General features: G+C 41.7%; 1 protein-coding gene across 1 annotated transcript; it reads left to right on the top strand.

Annotated features, from left to right (window-relative positions):
* The first annotated feature begins 3,380 nt into the window (after window positions 1–3,380).
* Window positions 3,381–16,252, top strand: LOC102504655 (integrator complex subunit 6-like). The gene is made up of 7 exons (XM_006195599.2): window positions 3,381–3,518; window positions 3,658–3,713; window positions 6,996–7,209; window positions 13,096–13,276; window positions 14,731–15,105; window positions 15,477–15,570; window positions 15,952–16,252. The coding sequence occupies exons 1-7, from the start codon at window positions 3,381–3,383 to the stop codon at window positions 16,049–16,051; spliced, it is 1,158 nt and encodes a 385-aa protein (XP_006195661.2). The 3' UTR covers window positions 16,052–16,252.
* Window positions 16,253–21,969: the final 5,717 nt, after the last annotated feature.

Genomic DNA, 21,969 nt, shown 5'->3' with positions numbered 1-21,969 from the left:
TTTGCTTGAGAAACATACATGGAAATTCACGTGCACCAGGTCCAAGGGCAGAGGCAGTGATTTCATAGGAACCTGGGCCAGACCTGCCTGCTGCCTCCTGGGGATGTCGGGGATGGCTGCAGCTCACTTAGGGAACATAAAAGCTGGTGGCAGACATTCTGGGAGTGTTAATCTACATGAGCTTTCCTGGAGGCTGACATCTTGATTGGATCATTAGCACCAAGACCTAGCCCCACCCAACAGCCTGTAGGGAAGCCTCAGGCCAAACAACGTACAGGGTGGGAACACAGCCACACCCATCATCAGACTTCCTAAGCCACAAAGGCCTCTAGACACAGCCCTACCCACCAGAGGTCCAGGACCAAGCTTCACCCAGCAGTGGGCAGGCTCCTCCTGCCAGGAAACCTGCATAAGCCTCTAGTTCAGCCTCACCCACCAGGAGCAGATACTAGAAATAAGAAAATGATAATCCCAAAGCCTGTGAAAAGAATCCACAAACACGTAGAAAGATAGACAATACGAGGTGGCAAAGGAATATCTCCCAGGACAAGGCACAAGATAAAATCCCAGAAGAAGAAATAAGTGATGAGGGGATAGGTAATTTGTCTGAGAAAGAGTTTAAAGTAATGATGGCCAAGATGTTCAGAGAACTCAAGAGGAGTATAGATGTACAGAGTGAAGTTTTTAGCAAAGAGTTGTAAAATATAAAGAATACCCAAACAGAGTTGAAGAATAAAATCACTGAAATGAATAACACACTAGAAGGAACCAAGAATAGACTAAATGAGGCAGAAGAACAGATCAGTGAGCTAGAAGACAGATTCGTGGAAATCACTACTTCAGAACAGAAAAAAGAATAAAAAGGAATGAGAATAGTTTAAGAGAACTCTGGGACAATGTGAAGTGCTCTAATATTCACATTGTATGGGTCCCAGAAAGAAAACAGAGAGAGAAAGGACATGAGAAAACTTCTGGAGAGATAAAAACCAAAAACTTCCCCAACTTGAGAAAAGAAACAGTCACCTAAGTCCTGGAAGCGCAGAGAGTACCACATAGAAACAACCCAAACAGGAACACACCAAGGCACATAGTCATCAAATTGGCAACAATTAAGGATAAGGAGAAAATATTAAAATTAGCAAGAGAAAAGCAACGAATAACATACAAGGGAACTCTCATAAGGTTATCAGCCGGTTTTTCAGCAGAAACTCTACAGGCCAGAAGGGAGTGGCATGACATATTTAAAGTGATGCAAGGGGGAAACGTACAACCAAGAATACTCTATCCAGCGAGGCTCTCGTTCAGACTTGATGGAGAAATCAAAATCTTCACAGATTAAAAAAAAGCTAAAAGATTTCAGCAGCACGGGACCAGCTTTACAACAAACGTTAAAGGACCTTCTCTAGTCTTCAAAGCATAAGAAAAGAGGAAAAAAAAGAAGAAAGAGAAAAAAAAAGAGACGTACAAAAGATTGCTTTGGCTGTTCGGGGTCTTTTGTGGTTCCTTATAAATTTTGGAATTGTTTGTTCTAGTTCTGTGAGGAATGCAGCGAGTATTTTGATGGGGGTTGCACTAGATCTGTGGATTGCTTTGGGTAGTGTGGCCATTTTGATGGTGTTGATTCTTCCAATCCAAGAGCACGAGAAATCTTTCCATTTCTTTGTGTCATTTCGGTTTTCAGAGTATAGGTAACCTCCTTGCTTGGGTTTGTTTCTAGGTATTTTGTTGTTTTTGATGTAATGGAAATGTCTCTGCCAGTTATAAAATTCAGGTTTTTGAAGTGAAAAATGAAAGTGAATGAAGGGCCACAAATGGCAAAATATCCTTCTTTCTATGGGTGAGTTGTATTTCATTGTGTGTGTGTGTGTGTGTGTGTATATATATATGTATGTGTATATATATGTATGTATATGTATATATATAAGTATATGTGTATATATGTGTACATATATATGTATGTATATATATGTGTATGTATATATATGTATATATATGTGTGTATATATGTATATGTATATATATGTATATATATGCTGCATCTCCATTATCTGTTCAACTATTGATGTGCACTTAGGATGCTTCCATATCTTGGCAGTTATAAATAATGCTGCTGTTAATAGCAGGGTGTATGCATCTTTTTGAGTTAATTCTTAAATTGTGGTTGTCTTTATTCCTTTGATAACTATGTAAGTTTAAAGAACTAAAGCTTTAAACGTTCTTAGAAACAATGAAAAGTACATATATGTAAATTTAAAAATAGATGTGCAGTGAAAAAATATGATCTATCAAGCCATAAAAGTCATGGAAGAAACTTAAAAGACATGTTACTAAGTGAAAGAAGCCGGTCTGAAAAAGCTAGAAACTACACGATTCCAACCAGATGATATTCTGGAAAAGGCACAGCTACAGAAACAATAAAAAGATCATGGTTTCCAGGGGTTTGGGGAGAGGGAGGGAGGGAGGAATGAATAGATGGAGCACAAGGGGTTTTTAGGACAATGAAATTACTCTGTATGATACTATAGTGGTGCCTACATGTCATTATGCATTTGTCAAAGCCCATAGAATGTACAACATCAAGAGTGAACCCTAATGTAAATTATGGAATTTGGTTGATAATAATGTGCCCATGTTGGTTCATCGATTGTATCAAATATCCAACGCTGATGAGGGATGTTGAGGGTAGGGGAGTATGTATGGGTAGGGAGGGCTATGTGCGAACTCTGCATTTTCTGCTCAATTCTGTTGTGAAACTGAAACTGATCTAAAAGAAGAAAGTCTATTTAAAAAAAAAATGATGAAATATGAATATTTGGGCTAAAAAATAGTTTCTCTTGATAAGTAAAATTAACAAAAAAAGCTTTGAAAGTAGTAAAGTGTATAAAGTTCACATAATGGTTAACAGATGCAATTGAATGAGGTTTCTCCACCCTTATCTTATCAACAGTAATGATTACTTTAGCAGATAGGGGTTGAACTTTAAAAAGCAACCCCCAAAAGAAAAACTTAAGTTTTAAATCTTACTCAGATATAACTAAAAGAGTTTACTCTATTTGGACAGCTTTTACAAAAAAATTTTTGTGTTACAGCAGAAACCAGTTCCTACAACTTTTATTGTGATTGTACAAATATCAAAAATAGAAGACTGTCTATTTTGCATTTGTAATTGTGATTTTCACTGCAGTCTTCTATAGCTTATTAGGGTGGCTGTACACTGGGGAAGAGAAATAATCCTATTTCTCTATGATGATAGGACCCCACTCTGAACTGGTACTCATTTCTAGAGACATAAATGTCATTCTGGTTCTTTTGAGAAACACTTGGCTTATGGCTGGGCCTTCGTACAGACTGAATGCTGGACCTTGGGGCACCCAGTCGCCATGCCACCTGAGCTGCCGGTCCTAACCTGGGGGTTTTCTGATCCACCAAGTCACAGCGGAGGGTATGTGCAGAAGCACCTCCTGTCCAACGGAGCTGGTATGGACGAGACTGGACTCAAGCAGGCCCTGAAGCCACAGGTACTCTGCATGAGGAATTGGCTCCACACCCATGGCTCTGGCTCCTGCTCCGTTAATTTCTCCCTCTTGCTTGCGAGAGTTTTAAGATTAAAGGTTCCCATGACCTTAGCCCTATGGTGTTACCCCCATCATATTACAGGACAAAAGTGAGTTTGCTGATGTAACTAAGATTACTAACCATTCGACCTTCACAAAGTGGGATTAATGGGGGCGCCAAACCTCCTCTCATGAGCCTTTAAAGCTGAGAGTTTTCTCCAGCTGTTAGCACAGGCGGATGAGGCAGCGAGGAAGTGCTCGGAGAAGTCGCTGTGCCACTGCTGGCTTGGAGGTGGAGAGGACCGCCTGGAAAGGGCCTGAGAGTGGCCTCTAGAGTTGAGGGAAACCCGGGACTTCAGTCCTATCCGGCAAGCACTTGGGTTCTGCTGACAATCCGAATGAATTGGAAAGAGCTTCCCACCCCAGATCTTCCAGATGAGCCCACGGCTTGGCTACAATCTTTTTCTTTTTCTTTTTTTTCTTTTTGCAGATTATACTTATTTAAATTGAAGTATAGTTGACGTACTACGATATATAAGTTACAGGTGTACAATATAGTGATTCACAAGTTTTAAAGGTCATAATCCACTTATAGTTACTATAGACCATTGGCTATATTCCTTGTGTTGTACAATCGTACACCCAATACTATACCCAAGAGTTTGTAACTCCCACTCCCCTACCCCTATATTACGCCTCCCCTCTTCCTTCTCCCCACTGGTAAACACTACTTTGTTCTTTATAACTGTGAGCCTGCTTCTTTTTTGTAATAGTCACTAGTTGGTTGTATTTTTTGATTCCACATATAAGTGATATCATACAGTATTTGTCTTTCTCTGTCTGACTTACTCCACTTAGCATTATACCCTTCAAGTCCATCCATGTTGTTGCAAATGGCATTGTTTCATTCTTTTTTATGGCTGGGTACATGTGCGTATATACAATATATCCCTTGCATATACACACCACATCTCCTTTATCCATTCATCTGTCGATGGACAGAAGTTGCTTCCATATCTTGGCAATCGTAAATAATGATTCTATGAATGTTGAGGTGCATTTTTTTTTAATAACGTTTTTTTTTTTCAGGTATATACCCAAGAGTGGAGTTGCTGGGTCATATGGTAGTTGTAGTTTTAGTTTTTTGAGAAGCCTCTATACTGTTTTCCACAGTGGCTGCGTTAATTTACATTCCCACCAGCAGTGTACCAGGGTCCTCTTTTTTCCACATCCTCACAACACTTGTTATTTGTGTTCTTTATGATGATAGCCATTCTGACAGGTGTGAGGCGATATCTCATTGTGGTTTTGATTTGCATTTCCCTGATGATTAGTGATGCTGAGCTTCTTTTCATGTGCCTATTGGTCATCTGCATGTAGTCTTTGGAAGAATGTCCACTCAGGTCTTCTGCCCAGTTTTTAATTGGATTTTTTTTTTTTTTTTTTGGAATCTGAGTTGTATGAACTGTTTATATATTTTGGATATGAATGCCTCATATCATTTGCAAATATTTTCTGCCATTCAGTAAGTTGTCTTCTCGTTTTGTCGGTGGTTTACTTTGTTGTGCAAAACCTTTTAAGTTTAAAGAGGGCCCTTTGTGTATTTTTGCTTTTGTTTCCTTTGCTTTAGGAGACAGATCCAGAAAAATATACTGCTACAACTTATGTCAAAGAGTGTTCTGCCTATGTTTTCCTCTATGAGTTTTATGGTTTCCAGTCTTACATTTTAGGTCTTTAAACCATTTTGAGTTTATTTCTGTACATGATGCTAGAGAATGTTCTCATTTCATTCATTTACATGTAGCTGTCCAGTTTTCCCAGCACCACTTATTGAAGAGACCATCTTTTGTCCATTGTATATTCTTGCCTCCTTTGTCCTAGATTAATTGACCATAAGTGCATGGCTTTAGTTCTGGGCTTTCTATTCTGTTGCATTGATCTCGGTGTCTGTTTTTGTGCCAGTATCATGCCGTTTTGATTACTGTAGCTTTGTAGTATAGCCTGAAGTCAGGAAGCATGATTCCTCCAGCTCTGTTCTTCTTTTTCAAGATTGGTTTGGCTATTTGGGGTCTTTTGTATTTCCATACAAATTTTAAAATTATTTGCCCTAGCTCTGTGAAAAATGCCATTGGTATTTTGACAGAGATTGCATTGAATCTGTAGATTGCCTTGACTAGTATGGTCGTTTCAATAATACTAATTCTTCCAGTCCGAGAACCAATCTTTCCATCTGCTTGTGTAAGAACACAACTTGGCTAAAATCTTGATTTTGACCTCTGAAGACCTGAAGCATAGAACTGAGTCAAAGCCATCCAGATTCTGAGCTATAGAACTGTGAAATAAGAGATGGGTGTTGCTTTAAGCCACTGAATTTGGGGTAACTTTTAAGCCACTAAATTTGGGGTTATTTGTTGCACGAAATAAAAAACACATACACCTTCTGAGTCTGCACCCACATCGTCACTGGATTTCACTATATCCAGTTGGCTAGAGAAGCAACACATGAGGCCTGGATGACAGGCTGCCTTCACAGTACGCAGGAAATGCCTATATCAGTTTCCAGAACAAAAAGAGAAACAGTATGCACAATTTACACAGTCTGATTCATTGGATGTACACTCAGTTTAAAACAGAGCATATATGAAGAGGCACTTCTGGATTGAAGTCAGGGCCTGTGAAAATCCCCTCTTGCAGAAGAACAATGAGGACACGGGCACATATTGTGACAAAAAAAATTTTGCAAACTCTGTAAGTTATCAAAAGTTTTGCAACAACGTGAAGAGCATTTATTCAAAAACAGTGGCCAGACCACAATAGGACCAGTGAGTTCTGGGAGGATGTAACTTTCACTATCCCCCCCTTCCCCCAGCCTCAGCTCCATGGTAGCCTCGAAACCCATGACCTCACATCTGGAGTAGCTGGGAACACCAGCAGCCTGTCAGCCAGTGGTGGGGACAGAACTGACTGAAGCTCTCCAGCGATCTCTATGCCCAGACAATTGTCACATTTAACACGCTTGGCAACTCCTTGAAATGCACTATTCTCACGGCTTGTCCATATTTCAACAGTCTGAGAGCTCACTGTGTGTGAACAGCCCTATTCACTACCTCAGGGTACAAGGCAGGAATCCTGTGGTGCAGTGTTGAAGAGAAGGGGTGACAGTGGCAATCTTGTCTTGCTGCGATTTTACATGGAATACGTCTAATGTTTCTCCCGTGGGAATAATGTGCACTGTAGGTTTCTGGTAGACACCTGTCTTAACAAATGCTTTTACTTTCTCCACATGAGTATCTGTTGCACTTTTGATGCTATAAATTCCCTCTTTGGCTGTCAATATAGTGAGCCAGTTTCGGATTTTTTAGCTCTCAGCTTCAAAGTCACCCTTTTGGCCTGATCTGTGAGAATTGTTCTGGTCCCTTTAATTTTTTTTTCTTCTTGCAGAAGTGGGCACAGGAGTCAGCCTGTAGAGGGCGCCAGAGGCAGTGCTGGGGGAAGCGGGCTCCGGGCTCTGGGGGGCTGGCCCAGAGGCTCCAGAGGCGGAAGCCTGTCTAGGCTGCAGCGTCTCCAGTGCCCGGTGGCGCAGGGTGGGTGCCGGCGGCAGCTGTGGCCAGCGGCTTCCTTGGAGCCTTCTCGGGCAGTGAAACATCAGCTTGTGGTGAGACACTTCGCCGTATAGTTCACTCCCAGGCTCCCTAGAAGGCATATTTCCAGCAGCTGCCCAGGGCACATTCTAGAAGGATCCACGTGTGGAGCAGCATGTGTTTACCACCATTTCGTGAGTTTCTTCCAGGCTCCTCCATCAGGGTCAGGGTTGACCCTTGGAGCGTGGATCTCTTCCCCGGGCTGCCTCGCTGCCCTGGAAGGGGTCTGTCCCCGGGTGTTCTCCACCCAGGGTGGAGCCCGTCCTGAGGGACCCCTCAGCTCTGAGGAGACGCTGCCTTGGGGGCTGGTCCCAGCCCCGGGGTGGCCGTTCCTCGGCTGCCTTACCTCAGCCGTGTTGGGGACAGACTGCCCTTGGTGCTCCAGCTCAGGTCTGGGAGGGTTTTCCTGTGTGATTCTTCCCCCACCGGTGACGGGTCACTTCCTCGGGGGGGTGGGGGCGGGGGCGCATCGCAGGCTTGAGGGTGAGGGGTGCTTCTTGGCGTCCATCGGAGCCCTGGGAGGGGACATTTCCTGGGTGCGTTACCCCAGGGCTGCAGGTCCCTCTCCCTTGGGGGCTCTCCCTCAGCTGTGAGAGCCTCTCCCGGGCGCCCAGCTCAGCATGGGGCGGGGGGCACTTGTCCTTGGACCCTCTGTCTCCATTCTGATGGGGCAGCTTTTCTGGTGATGCACTCGTCGTGAGTGGGGACTCTTAGTGGCAGCGCTGTCTCTGTCCTCAGAGGACTTAGAATTGGTGCTGTCGCCCCCGAGGGGGTGCTGTTCCTCGGATGCTGTGAGGCGAGGTGGAACTTGGGATGGTCTGGCTCAGCTGTCAGGGGAGAGAACTTTCCTCTGGGTGCTTTCTCAGCACTGGAGGTTTGAGCTCTTTGTTGAGGCTCCCTCTGTGATCTGGGGCAGCTGATACTGTTCCTTGGGAAATTGGTCCCTGCCCAGGACAGAGATTCTGTCTTGAGTGCTCTTTCTTAGTCCGAGATGGGGACGTTTTCTTGGGCACTTTAGCCTGCTTATGTAGGGGTGGCTCCTGGTTCTTGGGTCCTCTATCTAAGCCATGGCTGAGGACGCTTCTTTGGGCTCTGTGTCCACCTTAGGGGGTGGATTCTTCTTGGTGTTGTCCGTCCCAGCCTTTAGGGGGTGTCTTAGTTGGGAGTTCTAAGGCATATTGCTGGCAGGGGAGGGGGTGCTGTTTCTTGGATGCTCTGCCTCAGCCTCGGGGTAGTGAGGTTTTTTTATCTTAGACTTCTCTGAGTTTTTTCTTTTTCTTTTAGTTACATAATTTTATTCTGATTTTTAAAATAAAACTTTTCTGTACTGTGAAAAAAATAAAATTTCGTAATTACAAATGGAAAACCATAAAACATTCCACCTATTGTTATCTTTCCTTTTAGCAGTTTGGTTTTTATCTCTGCTTTTAAAAAGATTTGCATATAGTTGACGTACAATATTATGTATGTTACAGGTATACAATATAGTGACTCATGGTTTTTAAAGATTATACTCCATTTACAGTTGTTATAGAATATTGGCTATGTTTCTTGTGTCATACAATATATCGTTGTAGCTTATTTTATACATAATAGTCTGTACCACTTAACCCCCTACCCCTATATTGCTCCTCCCCCTTCCCCCTCCCCACTGGTAACCACTAGTTTGTTCTCGTCATCAATGAATCTGTTTTTTTTTCTTCTCAATTTACTAGTTTGTTGTAGTTTTTACATTGCACATATAAGTGATATCACACAGTATTTGTCTTTGTCTGAGCTATTTCACTTAGCATAATACCCTCCAGGTCCATCCATGTTGCTGCAAGTGGCAAGATTTCCTTCTTTGTGACTGAGTAGTATTCCATCACACACACACACACACACACACACACACACACACACACACACACACCTCATTTATCCATTCATCTGTTGATGAACCGAGGTTGCTTCCGTATCTTGGCACTTGTAAATAATGCTGCTCTTAACATTGGAGTGCATGTATCTTTTCAAATTAGTGTTTTTGCTTTTTCTTAAGATATATACCCAGGACTGAAACTGCTGGGCATTCAGCAGTTTTTTTTACACGCAAAAATATGCTTCTTACCCCTAATTGAAATCATACTACTTATCTTAGAAGTTGTTACCTTTTTTGGTAACTTATGTCAGAAGCCTTTTCTCTAGTTGATGTTATTCTAAATCTTGTGTTTAAATGGTTGCAAAGTATTTAATCATATAGCTATATAATGATATTTATTCACTTCTGTGTTGTTAAGCATTCAATTTATTTGTGATTTTCAATTTTATAAATCCTTATATATAATATAATATTTATATATAAGCATTTATGAAATTCATTTCTATTAGTAGAAATAGTATCGCATGGGAAGAAATCATGAACTAGTCATCTCCAGAAAAATTGCAGCAATTTTAGAAGTGTGTATGAAGGCACGTTTTCTTGTCATCTTGACCATAATAACTCCTAACTATCATTTAATTTTAACATTCATAGGGAAAGGTGTGTTGTCTTGCCTTACTTTTAACTTCTTTCCTTACTTCCTGTGTTAGGTTTATTTCATTCCAACTGTCTTAAACAGGCCCTGGCTGACACAAGCAAAAACTAATTTTTAAGAAGAATACCAAGTAGCTTGCAGCAAGCTGGGGGAAGGATTTACAATGAATATTAAAGATAGGGGGTATATGTTCTCAATCTATAAAAAGATATAACTAAATATGAGAGGAACATAGTAGTTGAGAAAGTCAGGAGCATTTAAAGAAGAAGCAGTTCAGTAGTTCAGTAAAGGAGAAGTAGCCATAGCCAACCAATACATGGGGATGTGCTTTTTCTTCCCTAGCAAGGTTGATGTCTGTTGTTTTGGTCTGTTGTTACCTTTTGGGGGAACGTGCCTCCTCCCCTGCACAGGGTCATACTGAAACTGTGCCCCTCGTGACACAAACAAGGGCAGTTTACACTCTTTGCAGAGAGAAGTCAAGGCTGAGCTGTTGAAACAGCAACACCTTAAAGAAACGCCCCATTAGTTCATGCTTCCTATAGCTCCAAGAATTGCGTAGCTTCAGCTCAAACCAGATTGCTCAGTTTGTGTGTGTGTGTTTTCTTGATTTCTTTATCTCAGCCTTGAGAGATTTCTAGCCAACTTTTCAGCTACGTCCTTGAGCTTCTGGGTGGAGATCTGGGTTCAACCTGCAGTGGGTGAGTGTTCCAGTTGTACCACATACACACACTTGCTGTACAGGCAGCCTGTCGTTTCAGCCGCTCTGGCGGGTGTGCAGGGACCTCTCGTTATGACTAAACTTGCATTTCTCTGCTGATTAATGAAGATATGAATTGGCCATTTGAGTATGTCTTACATGAAGTGCCTTTTCAGGTCTCTTGCTCTTATTTTACTAGGATGTGTGTAACTTTTATTGAAGTATAGTTGCTTTTTGATGTTGTGTTAGTTTCTGGTGTACAGCATAGTGATTCAGTTATACTGGAATTTTAAAACTGGCTTATAGTTCTGCATATATTCTGGAGTCCACTGATTTTTGGAGATACGTGTATACATAGATAAGTATGCACAAGTATTTATACACATCATGTATATTAATCATATATAGATATATATGAGTATATGAATAATTAAATATATAAATGTTGATACAATTTACATACCTATAACGTTCTGAGTATCTTCTACATACCTGTTTTGCTTTTTCACCCTCTTAATAGTGTCTTTTTGATAAACAGAAGTTTCAAATGTAATTAGGTCTAATTAGACAATCTGTGATTTTTTGGTTAGTGCTTTTTTACCCTCAAAAAACAAACAAACAAACAAACAAAAAAACAACTTTGCCTATCTTAAAGCCATGAGGGTAATATCCTAAGTTTTCTAACAGATCTCCCATTCATCTCTAATAAATTTTTGTGGAATGGGGTGAGGTAAGAAGCAAGGTTTATTTTTTTCCTGTGTACATATCAAGTGGACTTATTAAAACCACTATCTTCTCCACAGTGGTTTGCAGGGGACCTTGTGTCATAAATCCAGCTGTTTCCCTATTTCCAGATTTGTTTCTAGATTCTCTGTCCTCTTCCATTGGTGTATTTGCCCATCCTTGCTCCATTACCACACTGTTTTATTTAGAATGCTTTTGGAGTAAATCTTCAAATTTGGTAGTATATGTCCTCCAGCTTTGTTCTTTTCCTTAAAGACCGTCTTGTCTATCCTAAGCCCTTTAATTTCCATGCACTTTTTTTTGTTGTTGTTTTTGTTTGTTTGTTTGTTTTTACCACCAGCTTGTCAATTTTCACAAACAATGTAACATAGTGGGATTTTAAATGGGATTAGTAGAGATCATTTGGGGGAGAAGTGACAATAATGACTCAATAACAAATCTTTCAATCCATGCAGAAAGTATTTCTCCCCGTTTACTGAGGTCTTTAATTTCTCTCAGTGATGTTTTACAGTTTTCGGGTTGTGCTCTAGCACTGTTTCATTAGATTTAGATATTTGACGTTTTTGATACTATTTTCAATGGCATTTACGTTTTTGCATTCTAATTACTTGTTGCTGTTATGCAGAAAAAGAAAAGTGGTAATGATGATGGCCACAAAGCGGTTTTTATTATAACTAATAACTTGATTAAGTTCACTTATTAACGCTAATGATTTTTTCTTCTTTTGCATATTCTATGTAACGCCGTCTGTGAATAATGACGGTTTTACGTTTGCCTTTCCAGGCTAGACTTTACAACGATTATAATTTCCTGGTGCTGCTGCACTTTCAGAACCATCAGTACATGGCTGAATGGCTAGTGGACACCGTTTTGTCCGAACGCAGGGGAAAATGTTTGCTATTTCAGTGTTAAGTATGATGTTTGCTATAGATTTTTTTTTTTTTTGGTAGATACACTTTATCAGATTAAGGAAGTTGCTGTCTATTCCAAATCGCTGATAGTTTTCTTCATGACTAATTGTTGAAATGTAACCCATCTATAAAAGTGATCATAAGGTTTTCCCTTGGTTTGTTGTCGTTGTTGTTAAGTGACGCATTACATTGATTTCTGAATGTTAAACCATTGAGTTTAAAATTTTAAACCAATCTTGCCTTCCTGCAGTGTATCTCATCAAGACAGGATGTATATCCCTTTTATATACTACTGTATTTGAGTACTCTTTGGTTTAGGATTACTGGGTCTCAGTTCAGGAGAGATGTTAGGATAAAGGCCGATAGTTGTCCTTTCTTCAGCTGTCCCTGTGAGATTCTCAGGTTTATGTTGGCCTTTTAAAATGAGGACCAAGGAAAGGAATTATTTCTCCTAACAAGAGTTGACACAAATGTTGGGGGTGGGGGGAAGGGTATAGCTCAAGTGGTAGAGCCCATGCTTAGCATGCATGAGGCCCTGGGCTCAATCCCCAATACCTCTATTACAGAAAAAAAAATTAAATAAATAAACCTAATAACTTCCACCACCCCCCCGAAAATACAAAAAAAAAAAAAAAAACCCAGAAAACTCAATTAAAAAAAACCCAAGATATTTAAAAACAAAAAAAAGAGTTGACACAAATTGGCTTCTCATCCTTCAAAGAAGTAATCCACTTTTTTGTTGCTGAGTGTTGCCCGTTCCCCAAGAATCCTGGTTACTCATGGTTACACCATGTTTGGCTTTGGACGACATCTTGCGTGTTAACTTCTTTTTTAAAAATAATAAAATAGACGGATTAAAATTAAGTTGCTTTTCCTGAAGAGAGTATTTGTTGAAGTATGGTAAATTTTGGACCGTGGTTAAAACTCAAATTAGCGATTCAAATTCTTGGTTGTATAGACATACAGAAAATATTTGCAATTTTGTGATTGATGGAGTTTTGCTGTGAATGGAACGTGTTCATTGATGTTTCTCAGGAAGTGATGAGTGACGAAGCAGAGGAGTTTGCTGTAGGGCCTGAAAACCAAATGGAACTTTGTGGAGAACCCGAGAGTCCCTCTTTATCTGAGGAAAAGCCGAGCATGGGCCTGCTGCCAATGAAACAGGACGAAGAGGGAGAATCCCATTCCGGGGCCCTATCCATGTCCGTGGAAGATAGTAAGAATGACTATTCTCACCTCCTCTTCATGACCTTACCCAGCAGGGTCTGGATTCTGCCTCCTCCACTTTGCGGGAGTTGTTCTCATCAAGGACACCAGTTTTGGTTGAGGTTGCCATTGATGTCTCAGCCATGTTTGACACAGTTGTTCACTCCCTCCTTCATGGAAACTTTCTTGGATTCCCATACTCCGCGATCTGCTGGCTTTCTTCTCATATCGGTAACCCCCCTTTCATTCTTTTTTTCTGCTTTTCCTTGCCATTTCCCCTGTAAGTACTACTGTAAAAATTCCTGAATCTCACCATTTTTCTCTATCCCTCCAGTCCACTCTGACATGATCTTTCACCCAGATACGATAATAGCTTCTTATCTGATCTGTCTGATTCCCATTCTGGCCAGGGGTCTGACCCTCACTGTCTAACCCTGCAGCTGGAGTGATCATGCTGACACAGAAATCAGATCATGCCACGTTCATCTGGAAAACACATCATCACCTTTCCTGGGCACTCAGAACACAATCTGAACTCCCGACGCTGGTCTCCAAGCTCTGCGAGACCTGGCCCCGCCGTCCTCTCCTAACACGTGTCCTGTCGTCTCCTCCCTGCTCTCTCTGCCTCTGTCCTTTACTCTCTGGTCGCTGGCCAGTCCCCTCCCCGGGGCCCGGCGCTTGCCCTTGCCGCGGCCCGGAGCTCTTGCTCTGCGTGTGCACAGGCTGGCTCTCTCTCCTCCTCCAGGCTCTGCCCACAGGACACCCCCTGAGAATCAGAAGGCCCTCCCCGACCACGTGGTCCTCTGGGGCTCCCTCCCCTCCTCTCTGTCCCATGCCTGCCTGCTTCTTCCCTAACATGAGTTCACACTGTAATTGTTCTGTGGGATCATGGCACACTTACTGCCTGGCATCCCCACGAGCATGTAGGTTCCAGAAGGGTGAGGATGGTTTCTCTCGGTCCTGTTGGCTCCTGCTCCCCAGCTCCTGGCACGGTGCCTGGCACAGAGGAGGAAGAGGAGGAAGTGAAGGAGAGCTGCCAGACTTGGGAGTAAAAAGAATTTCACTCTTCTGAGACACAAAAGATGGACGAGGAGGATCCTGTACTGACAGGGATTTCTGGTGATGGAGTGTGAATATCAGACATCTTGACATCGAATGAGACTTTTAGCTTTTCAACTTGTAAAGGGCATTGAGGAGACATTCAGTCATAAGTATCAGGGCTCTGTGAATGTATTCTTATTAGTTGAACTATCCAACTACATTTCTGTATGTATTGATAGTGCCAAGAGAGAAAAAGTGGTTTATTTTATGATCTTGTCTCAGCCTTATTTGTGGGATCTGATACCTGGTACATCCTCGTGCTTTCTGAAATAATTTGTTCAGAACTGCAGAACACAGGGATGTCTCTGTGATGGTGATAAAATGCATCTAACTCAGAGTTCAATCTCTTAATTTGGTTTCCAGGTGCTACTGTCACTCACGATGTCCACGAGGAGAAGACAGAAAATAATCAAACCCCACCTAATGGCTTCTTGCCAAAATCTGCTGCACCAGAGCTTATGAATATGGCAGCAGATGATCTTCCACCCAAGCAATTTGATTCTGTGTCTGATGACTTCACTAGTCTCAGCAAAGATGACCTAACTGACAAACCTGGTAGTAATACAGTTGAAAGAGGAACCCAAACCTGCAGTGTCTCCGTAGGTGATTCAAAAGCCACAGTAATGTCTTCAACGGGAACTGTGCCACATACATTGCAAATAAGTCCTGCTATGGCACAGAAAATTAATGATGATATAAAATATCAATTAATGAAAGAAGTTCGGAGGTTTGGACGAAGTAAGTAGTGAAAGAATGTCTATTAATAAAACCACGGGAAGTCGCTCTTTTTTGTATGATTTAGAATAAACTGAGCCCACCTTTTAAACTCATCCTTTGACAGAATTGGGTTTTTACATAATTTAGGGTGGTTTTTCTTTACTTTGTCTAAAAATTCCTAATATACCTCTTAATTTGGGGGGGGGCGTGGTTAATGTTTATGGCAGTTTCCTTAGTAGTGATGTGCAGGTGTTGTGACTTAAGCATTCAAAACAGAAACAGGATGCAACATTCACGAAGAATAATTACTGAGCTAGTAGATGCGCTAAGATTGAGTTCTATACCAGCCTCATCTTTTTACAAATGCTGATTTTTTTTTTTAATATCTTCAGAGTATGAAAGAATCTTCACTTTGCTTGAAGGAGTGCAAGGACCTCTTGAGGTCAAGAAACAATTTGTTGAATTTACCATCAAGGAAGCTACAAGGTGAGTGTAAAAAAGAACTCTCTAATTTTGTTTTGAATGTAATTGTGCCCAGTGCTGAACAGGGGCAGGAACAGGCCTTGCTTTCCCCAAGCCCTGGCCCTCAGTCATAGCTCGCGCTATTTCCATAGGCATTTAGGTTGGTATTATTTTACTCTAATTCATTTTCCCAAGCCCATGGAGCCTTCTAAGCTCACCACAGTCTGGGGCGGGCCTGGCCCTCAGCTGACACTCTTGGTATTTTGTTAGACCGTATCTTCCCCTTAGGATACACTTTCTATTCCCAAGTAGGTCGTAAGCTCTGTTTTGTATCCACTAGTATGCCTTACACATTATCGAGGCTTTAGATATCTTCTGGTTAATTAAATGCCTCTTTATTTTCAGGTTTAAAAGAGGAGTCTTAATTCAGCAACTTGAGAAGTTCCTAGAAAAAGTAGAATCCGACCGTCTTGGCAACGGAGTTAATCACAAGAAAAACAGATAATTGTGTTGCAAAGACGGATGAGAAGCAGACACACTTTCTGTGCTGCAGGATGGAATGAGATTTTGCTGAAGCTTCCTAAAAATGTCGGAGTCAAGAAAATTGCCTTCTAGAGGCTAAGAAAAAAAAGCAGTGGAGCCTTTCATTTTTATGGTTCTCTTGTCAGTAAAAGCGGGGCTGTTGCCCTAAGAATTTCCCGTGAAAGTATAGCTTGTTGTTTCTTTGTTTGTTCGTCCTCTTACCCGAGGAGGGGGAGGTTATTAACTCATCATTCTAAATAATATCACAGTCTTGGCTGCAGGTCACATGGTTGTAGCCGGTATTTATAACTGCCTTCTTTCACTACCCATTTCTTATTCCCTTTGCCCGGAGACCGCCCCTCAGCTGGTCATGGTTCTTTGCCTTGAAGGATGGTCAAACCTTGATTGCTGAAAGGTCTGGGCCATTGCCATTAGATGTCCTGCCTTCAATGAGTTGTTGTAATTTTCCACAAACTCGAGATAAATCAACTCTTCGTTATGTAATTTTCTTATACCCTTGTCTTATTTAAAATCTTCAATTGTCATATGGAATAGATTCTCCAAAAGCTATATGCTGTTCTTGGTCTGGTTAACATCCTAAGTAAATCATTTTTATTTTATTGAAATTGACAGCAACAATGGAGTATTTTTACAATTTGTTTTACACGGTCCCTTCTTACTCTCTCACACTCATTTTCACTACTTTCTGAAATACCTAGTATTTCCCTTCCTTTTTTCCTCACAATTCAAAGAAGGTTCTTTAGTTTGCTCTGGATTTGATGGCAATAATGTCAATGATAGGAATTCATCCATTTTCAGTACCTGGATTTTTTTTTTTTTCAAATTTGTAACTGAATGACTCCTGTAATGTTGACAAGTTTCCACGTGCATGTTCTCTGATGCATAAGAGGAATGCAAATCCAAGCCACATTACCTATCACCTCACACTCGTTAGAATGGCCACTACTGAAAGAACAGAAAACAACAAGCGTTGGCAAAGATGGGAGGAATTGGAGCCCTTGTGCACTGTTGACGGGAAAGTAAAATGGTGTCGCCATTATGGAAAATAGTATGGAGTTTCCTTAAAACAAAACAAAACAAAACAAAACAAAACAAAAGAATTACCATACGACCCGGAAATCCCACTTCTGGGTATAAATCAGAAAGAATAAAAGAGAATCACAGACATCAAAGAGATGTCTGCACAACCATGTTCATCACAGTGTTATTCACAATAGCCAAGACATCAAAACAAACCAAACGTCCATTGACGGATGAATGAGTAAAGGAAATGGTGTAGACATACAATGGACTATTTTGCCCCAAATTTATTGAGATACAATTGACATATAACATTGTATAAGTTTGAGGTGTACAGCATGTTGATTTGATCCACTCATATATTGCAAAATGATGACCACCATAGCGTTAGCCAACACCTCCATCGTGTCGCATAATTACTATTCCTTTTTTGTGGTTAGAACACTTCAGATCTATGCTTTTAACGACTTTCAAGTAAACAACACAGTTTTATTAACTATAGTCACCATGCTGTGCATTACATCCCCAGAACTTATTCATCTTATAACTGGAAGTTTGTACCCTTTGACCAGCATCTCCCCATTTCTCCCACCCCCAGCTCCCAGTAACCAAGACTCTACTCTGTTCCTATGTGTTCAGCTTTTTGAGTTTCCACATAAAAGTGATATCATTTTAGTATTTGTGTTTCTCCATCTGACTTATTTCACTTACCATAATGCCCTCGAGGTTCATCTCTTTTCTCCGCATCCTGAGTAGAGTGGGTTTGGGTGGGGTGAAACCAAATTGAGACCCTTGTGCACTGCCCCGAAAGGTGGGGGGGGGGAGAAGCTGGTCCCCCAGCCCACTCTCCCTTTCCCGGTGAAGGGAACTCTTTCTAGCTGGGAAGTTCCCTCTTGGTGCTGAGCAATGGCAGCTGGGGGTGAGGGGTGTGGGATGACACAAGTACAGTGAAGCTGTTCTTCCTTCTCTTCCTCTGTGATTGTCTCGGGTTTTTGTACCACTGTGTTGCTGAAGGTTCTAAGTGGACTCCCCAGAGCTGTTTTCACTCATGGATAGCCATCTAATTGTTGATCTCTGTCGGGGCACAGAGGCTGGTATCTCCCCTACATCGCCAAATTGGTGATATCACCTCTCTGTCTATAATGGAGTATCATGTAGCCGCAAAATGAAGGAAACTGTATCACATGCTACCACATGAATGAACCTCGAAGACCTTAGGCAAAATTGAACGAGCTCTTCACAAAAGGACAAACACTGTATGATTCCACTCATTTGAAGGATTTAAAGTAGTCAAAATCCTAGAAACAGAATGTAGAAAAGTGGTTATCAGGGGCTGGGGGGAGGGGCAGAGGGAATTAACATTTAGTGGGTATAGGGTTTCAGAGTGGCAGATGAAAAAGCTCTAGCGATTAGTTGCACAACAAAGTGAATGTACTTAAATGCGACCGACCTGTACACTTGAAGATGGTCACGTGGCAAATTTAACATTACAGTTTTTTGGTTTTTGGGTTTTTGTTTTGTTTGCTACATTAAAAAAATATGATGAGCTGAGGCAGATTGAGAGGAGACCTAGGAGGACCTGTCAGGAAGAGCAAATGAGTTGAGCATGTTCTGGATCCAGGGCCACATGACAAACAGGGACCAGTGGGAGACTGCGGGCTGGGGGAGCCTAAGGCCGCAGAGTCTGAGGGCAGCACCAGAGGAGTGGGAGAAACCTGGGCTTCAAGACAGACCGGGCCGTGAGTCTTTGCTCCAGGTAGGCCCTGATGTGCTCGTGCCCTGGGCTACTTCCCTAGCCTCTTAGTCTTTCCACATCCTCTTCTCTCAACTGAGAGTTGTGACAGCATCGACCTCCTGGGCTCATTGCGAGGATTTAAAAAAAGCTCATTCAGCATACAACAGAGTCACAAAACCCAAAAAGAAACCAAGCTAATACAAAAGAAAATTATCAAACCAGAAAAATACCATACGGTATCACTTATATGTGGAATCTAAAAACATAAAAAACAAAAGATAAACGAGCCTATTTACAAAACAGAAACAGACTCACGGACATAGAAAACAAACTTATGGTTACCGGGGGAGAGGGGCTGGGAAGGGATAAATTGGAAGTTTGAGATTTGCAGATACTAACTACTATATATAAAATAGATAAACAACAAGTTTCTTCTATATAGCATAGGGAACTATATTCGATACCTTGTAGTAGCTTACAGTGAAAAAGAACATGAAAACGAATATACGTATATTCATGTATGACTGAGGCATTGTGCTGTACACCAGAAACTGACACAACATTGTAAACTGACTATACTTCAATAAAAATATATATTGAAAATAAAATAAAATAAAATAAAATAAAAATAGCTCACTCAACGTTTATTAGAAACTTTCAAAGTGTCAGGCGCTCATCTCGGTGTGAAATCACAGTGAACCAAATGCTTTCTCATGGATCTTACCTTCTAGTTGGGAGACAAAGACACCAGCCAACCAGAGCTCCTATCAGGTAATGTAAGTGCACTGAAAAGAAGTTGACGTGAAGAGGAGGAAAGTGAGTGGATGGTACCGTGACTTTGGTAGTCACAGGAGAGCTACATTTTAATTATATCTATGTGGGGGTTCCAGCTCATGTATGTGGGTTGCAGCCTGGTTGTGATCCTTTCTCCCAGAATGTCTGAGCTGCTTCAGCATCAGATGAGGAGACAAGTCTTACAGAGATGGCTGAATGAGCTCCTACCATTGCACAAAGCCGGTTCTCTGTGACACATCCGTGCAACACGCACACGTGCGTGCATCCGTGTGTGTGTGCGCGTGCGCGCGCGTGTGTGTACAGAGACACACCTAGCTCCTACTGGTTCTCCTTCTCTAGCTGGAGCCTGACTGATAGATTTTGGTACTGGAAGAGGTTCTAGAGAATAAATATTAAAGATGAGTTCTCTGAGATTGTTCTGTGTTTTGGAATTCCTTTTTTAATCAGATTAGATTTAAAGCCATTAGTGACTTTTATCCCAATTTTTAAAGGGAAATGGTAGTCCATTGTGAGAAGTAGCAAAGGCGTTTCTCAAATTCCCACGTTTGGATACTGATGATTAATCAAGTCCCTATAAAAGGCAAGGGTATGAGTGAGCACAAGTGATGCTACCTGTGACCATTTTAGTCAAAATAAGGAATGTAATGGAGATGATTGGCTGCTTCTAAATCTGCTGGAGAACTGAGGGAAGAAAATCATGTGCTCGGGTCCACAAGGTCCCTTTTCAAGATCTACGTAAAGGACCTGAGAGCTTCTACGAACTGGTTACTATTATCTCCTGTAGCCCCTGGGCCAAGATGTGGGAAAGCCAAATCCGAAGTCGAATGCTGTGATCGGCTGAACGACAACGCAAGTGGAATCCTCAAATTCTCAAGATCTCTTCTGCTTATGTTAGGGCACTCATTAGGAGATGACGAGATCCTGAAAAGTGAAGTGGGACACAGATGCGGACTGATGAAGCTGGGTACTTTGAACCCCTAAATTCTGTGAGGTGATTTGCCAGTAGAAGCAAAACTTCCTTCTGAGGGGGTTATTTATTCTTTGCCTGAGCAATCAGTGATAGTCTGGCCTCAAGGAGCAGCCTTGCGGGGCGCTGCTGATCTTCCTCAGAAGCTGCATCCACCACCTCTCTTTTCTTCAAAATCCCATAACAAGCCTCAAATGCCCACAGGCCACAAAGTATGAAGTAAAGTATGACCTTGGCAGAGGCACAAAATTGACCAAAGGAAGTACAAAATTTTTTAAATGCGTATGGACCAAATTCTGAGGAATTCATGTGGAAATGGTTCTTTACAGTGAGGTGCGGAGGTAAAAGGAAAATATAATTGAATCAGACCAAATTTTTGACTGGGGCTCATTAAGCTGAGACTCTGGATTAAAGGAGTTAGACAAGCCTCTCAGAGTTTGCCAGGTTGGTGCCTTAGTCCGTTCAAGATGCTCTAACAAAATACTATAGGCTGGTGAGTTAAACAACAAACATTAATTCATCACAGTTCTGAATTCTGGGAAGTCCAAGATCAAGGCAGCAGGAGCTTTCGTGTCTGGTGAGAGCCCAGCTTCTGGTACATAGAAGGCCTACTTCTTACTATGTTCTCATGTGTTGGAAGGGGGCAGGGCACTCTCCAGGGTCTCATTTATAAGGCCACTAATTCCATTCAAGAGGGCCCCACCCTCGTGACCCAATCACTTCCCAAAGGTGCCACCTCCTAATAATATCATATTGGGCATTAAGGTTTTGACATTTATCTGGGGAGTGCATGAACACTCATTCCACTGCAGTTAGTAGGCTGAAAAAGTCCCAAAGGACTTAAGGAGGAATGCAGTACTGCAGAGGAAGACGTCCAACGGCTTAAGGAATTTGGAACATTAGGGTGAACTGATCACATAATATGTGTTCACTCACCTGGGGAGGTCCAGAGAACATGACTTTCACCAAGACTGTGGTACGCTGCTTTCCAAGGGGAGCCCAGGCATCTGTGGGGAGCTCTGTGGTGGTTGATCAGAAATGACTGTGGCTTGCCCCTGAGGAAGGGCCATGCTACACTAACAAATATCATTGTCCCAGCCCTCTCCAAACAGACCTGTGACCAATTACATGGGTGATGTGTAATGGTAGAACTTTAAGTCATCAGAATTCTAAGAGATTATCTGATACTGCTTCTGACCTGACACCGATGTTTGGACTTACGGAAGTCATGGGATCAATGTGGTTTTACCTCATGTCCATCTCAGTGCTTGGCCCCTGAATCCACCCTCTGCTTATTTCCTTCGATTCAGAATGCATAACTGTATAGACATATTCAGAAAAATGACAAAACTCCTGCAGTGGT

The sequence above is a fragment of the Camelus ferus genome, chromosome X, assembly GCF_009834535.1.
Source record: "Camelus ferus isolate YT-003-E chromosome X, BCGSAC_Cfer_1.0, whole genome shotgun sequence".
NCBI classification, from domain to species: domain Eukaryota; kingdom Metazoa; phylum Chordata; class Mammalia; order Artiodactyla; family Camelidae; genus Camelus; species Camelus ferus.
The sequence above is the reverse complement of the archived record's forward strand: the minus strand, read 5'-3'. Positions and strand labels throughout refer to the sequence as shown.

Excerpts from the sequence above, each read along its gene's own strand:
- LOC102504655 (XM_006195599.2), top strand. The coding sequence starts at position 3,381 with ATGCCACCTGAGCTGCCGGTCCTAACCTGGGGGTTTTCTGATCCACCA. Across the intron at positions 3,519-3,657 it reads AGCAGGCCCTGAAGCCACAG|GACAAAAGTGAGTTTGCTGA; the intron begins GTACTCTGCATG and ends ATCATATTACAG. Across the intron at positions 15,571-15,951 it reads ACCATCAAGGAAGCTACAAG|GTTTAAAAGAGGAGTCTTAA; the intron begins GTGAGTGTAAAA and ends CTTTATTTTCAG.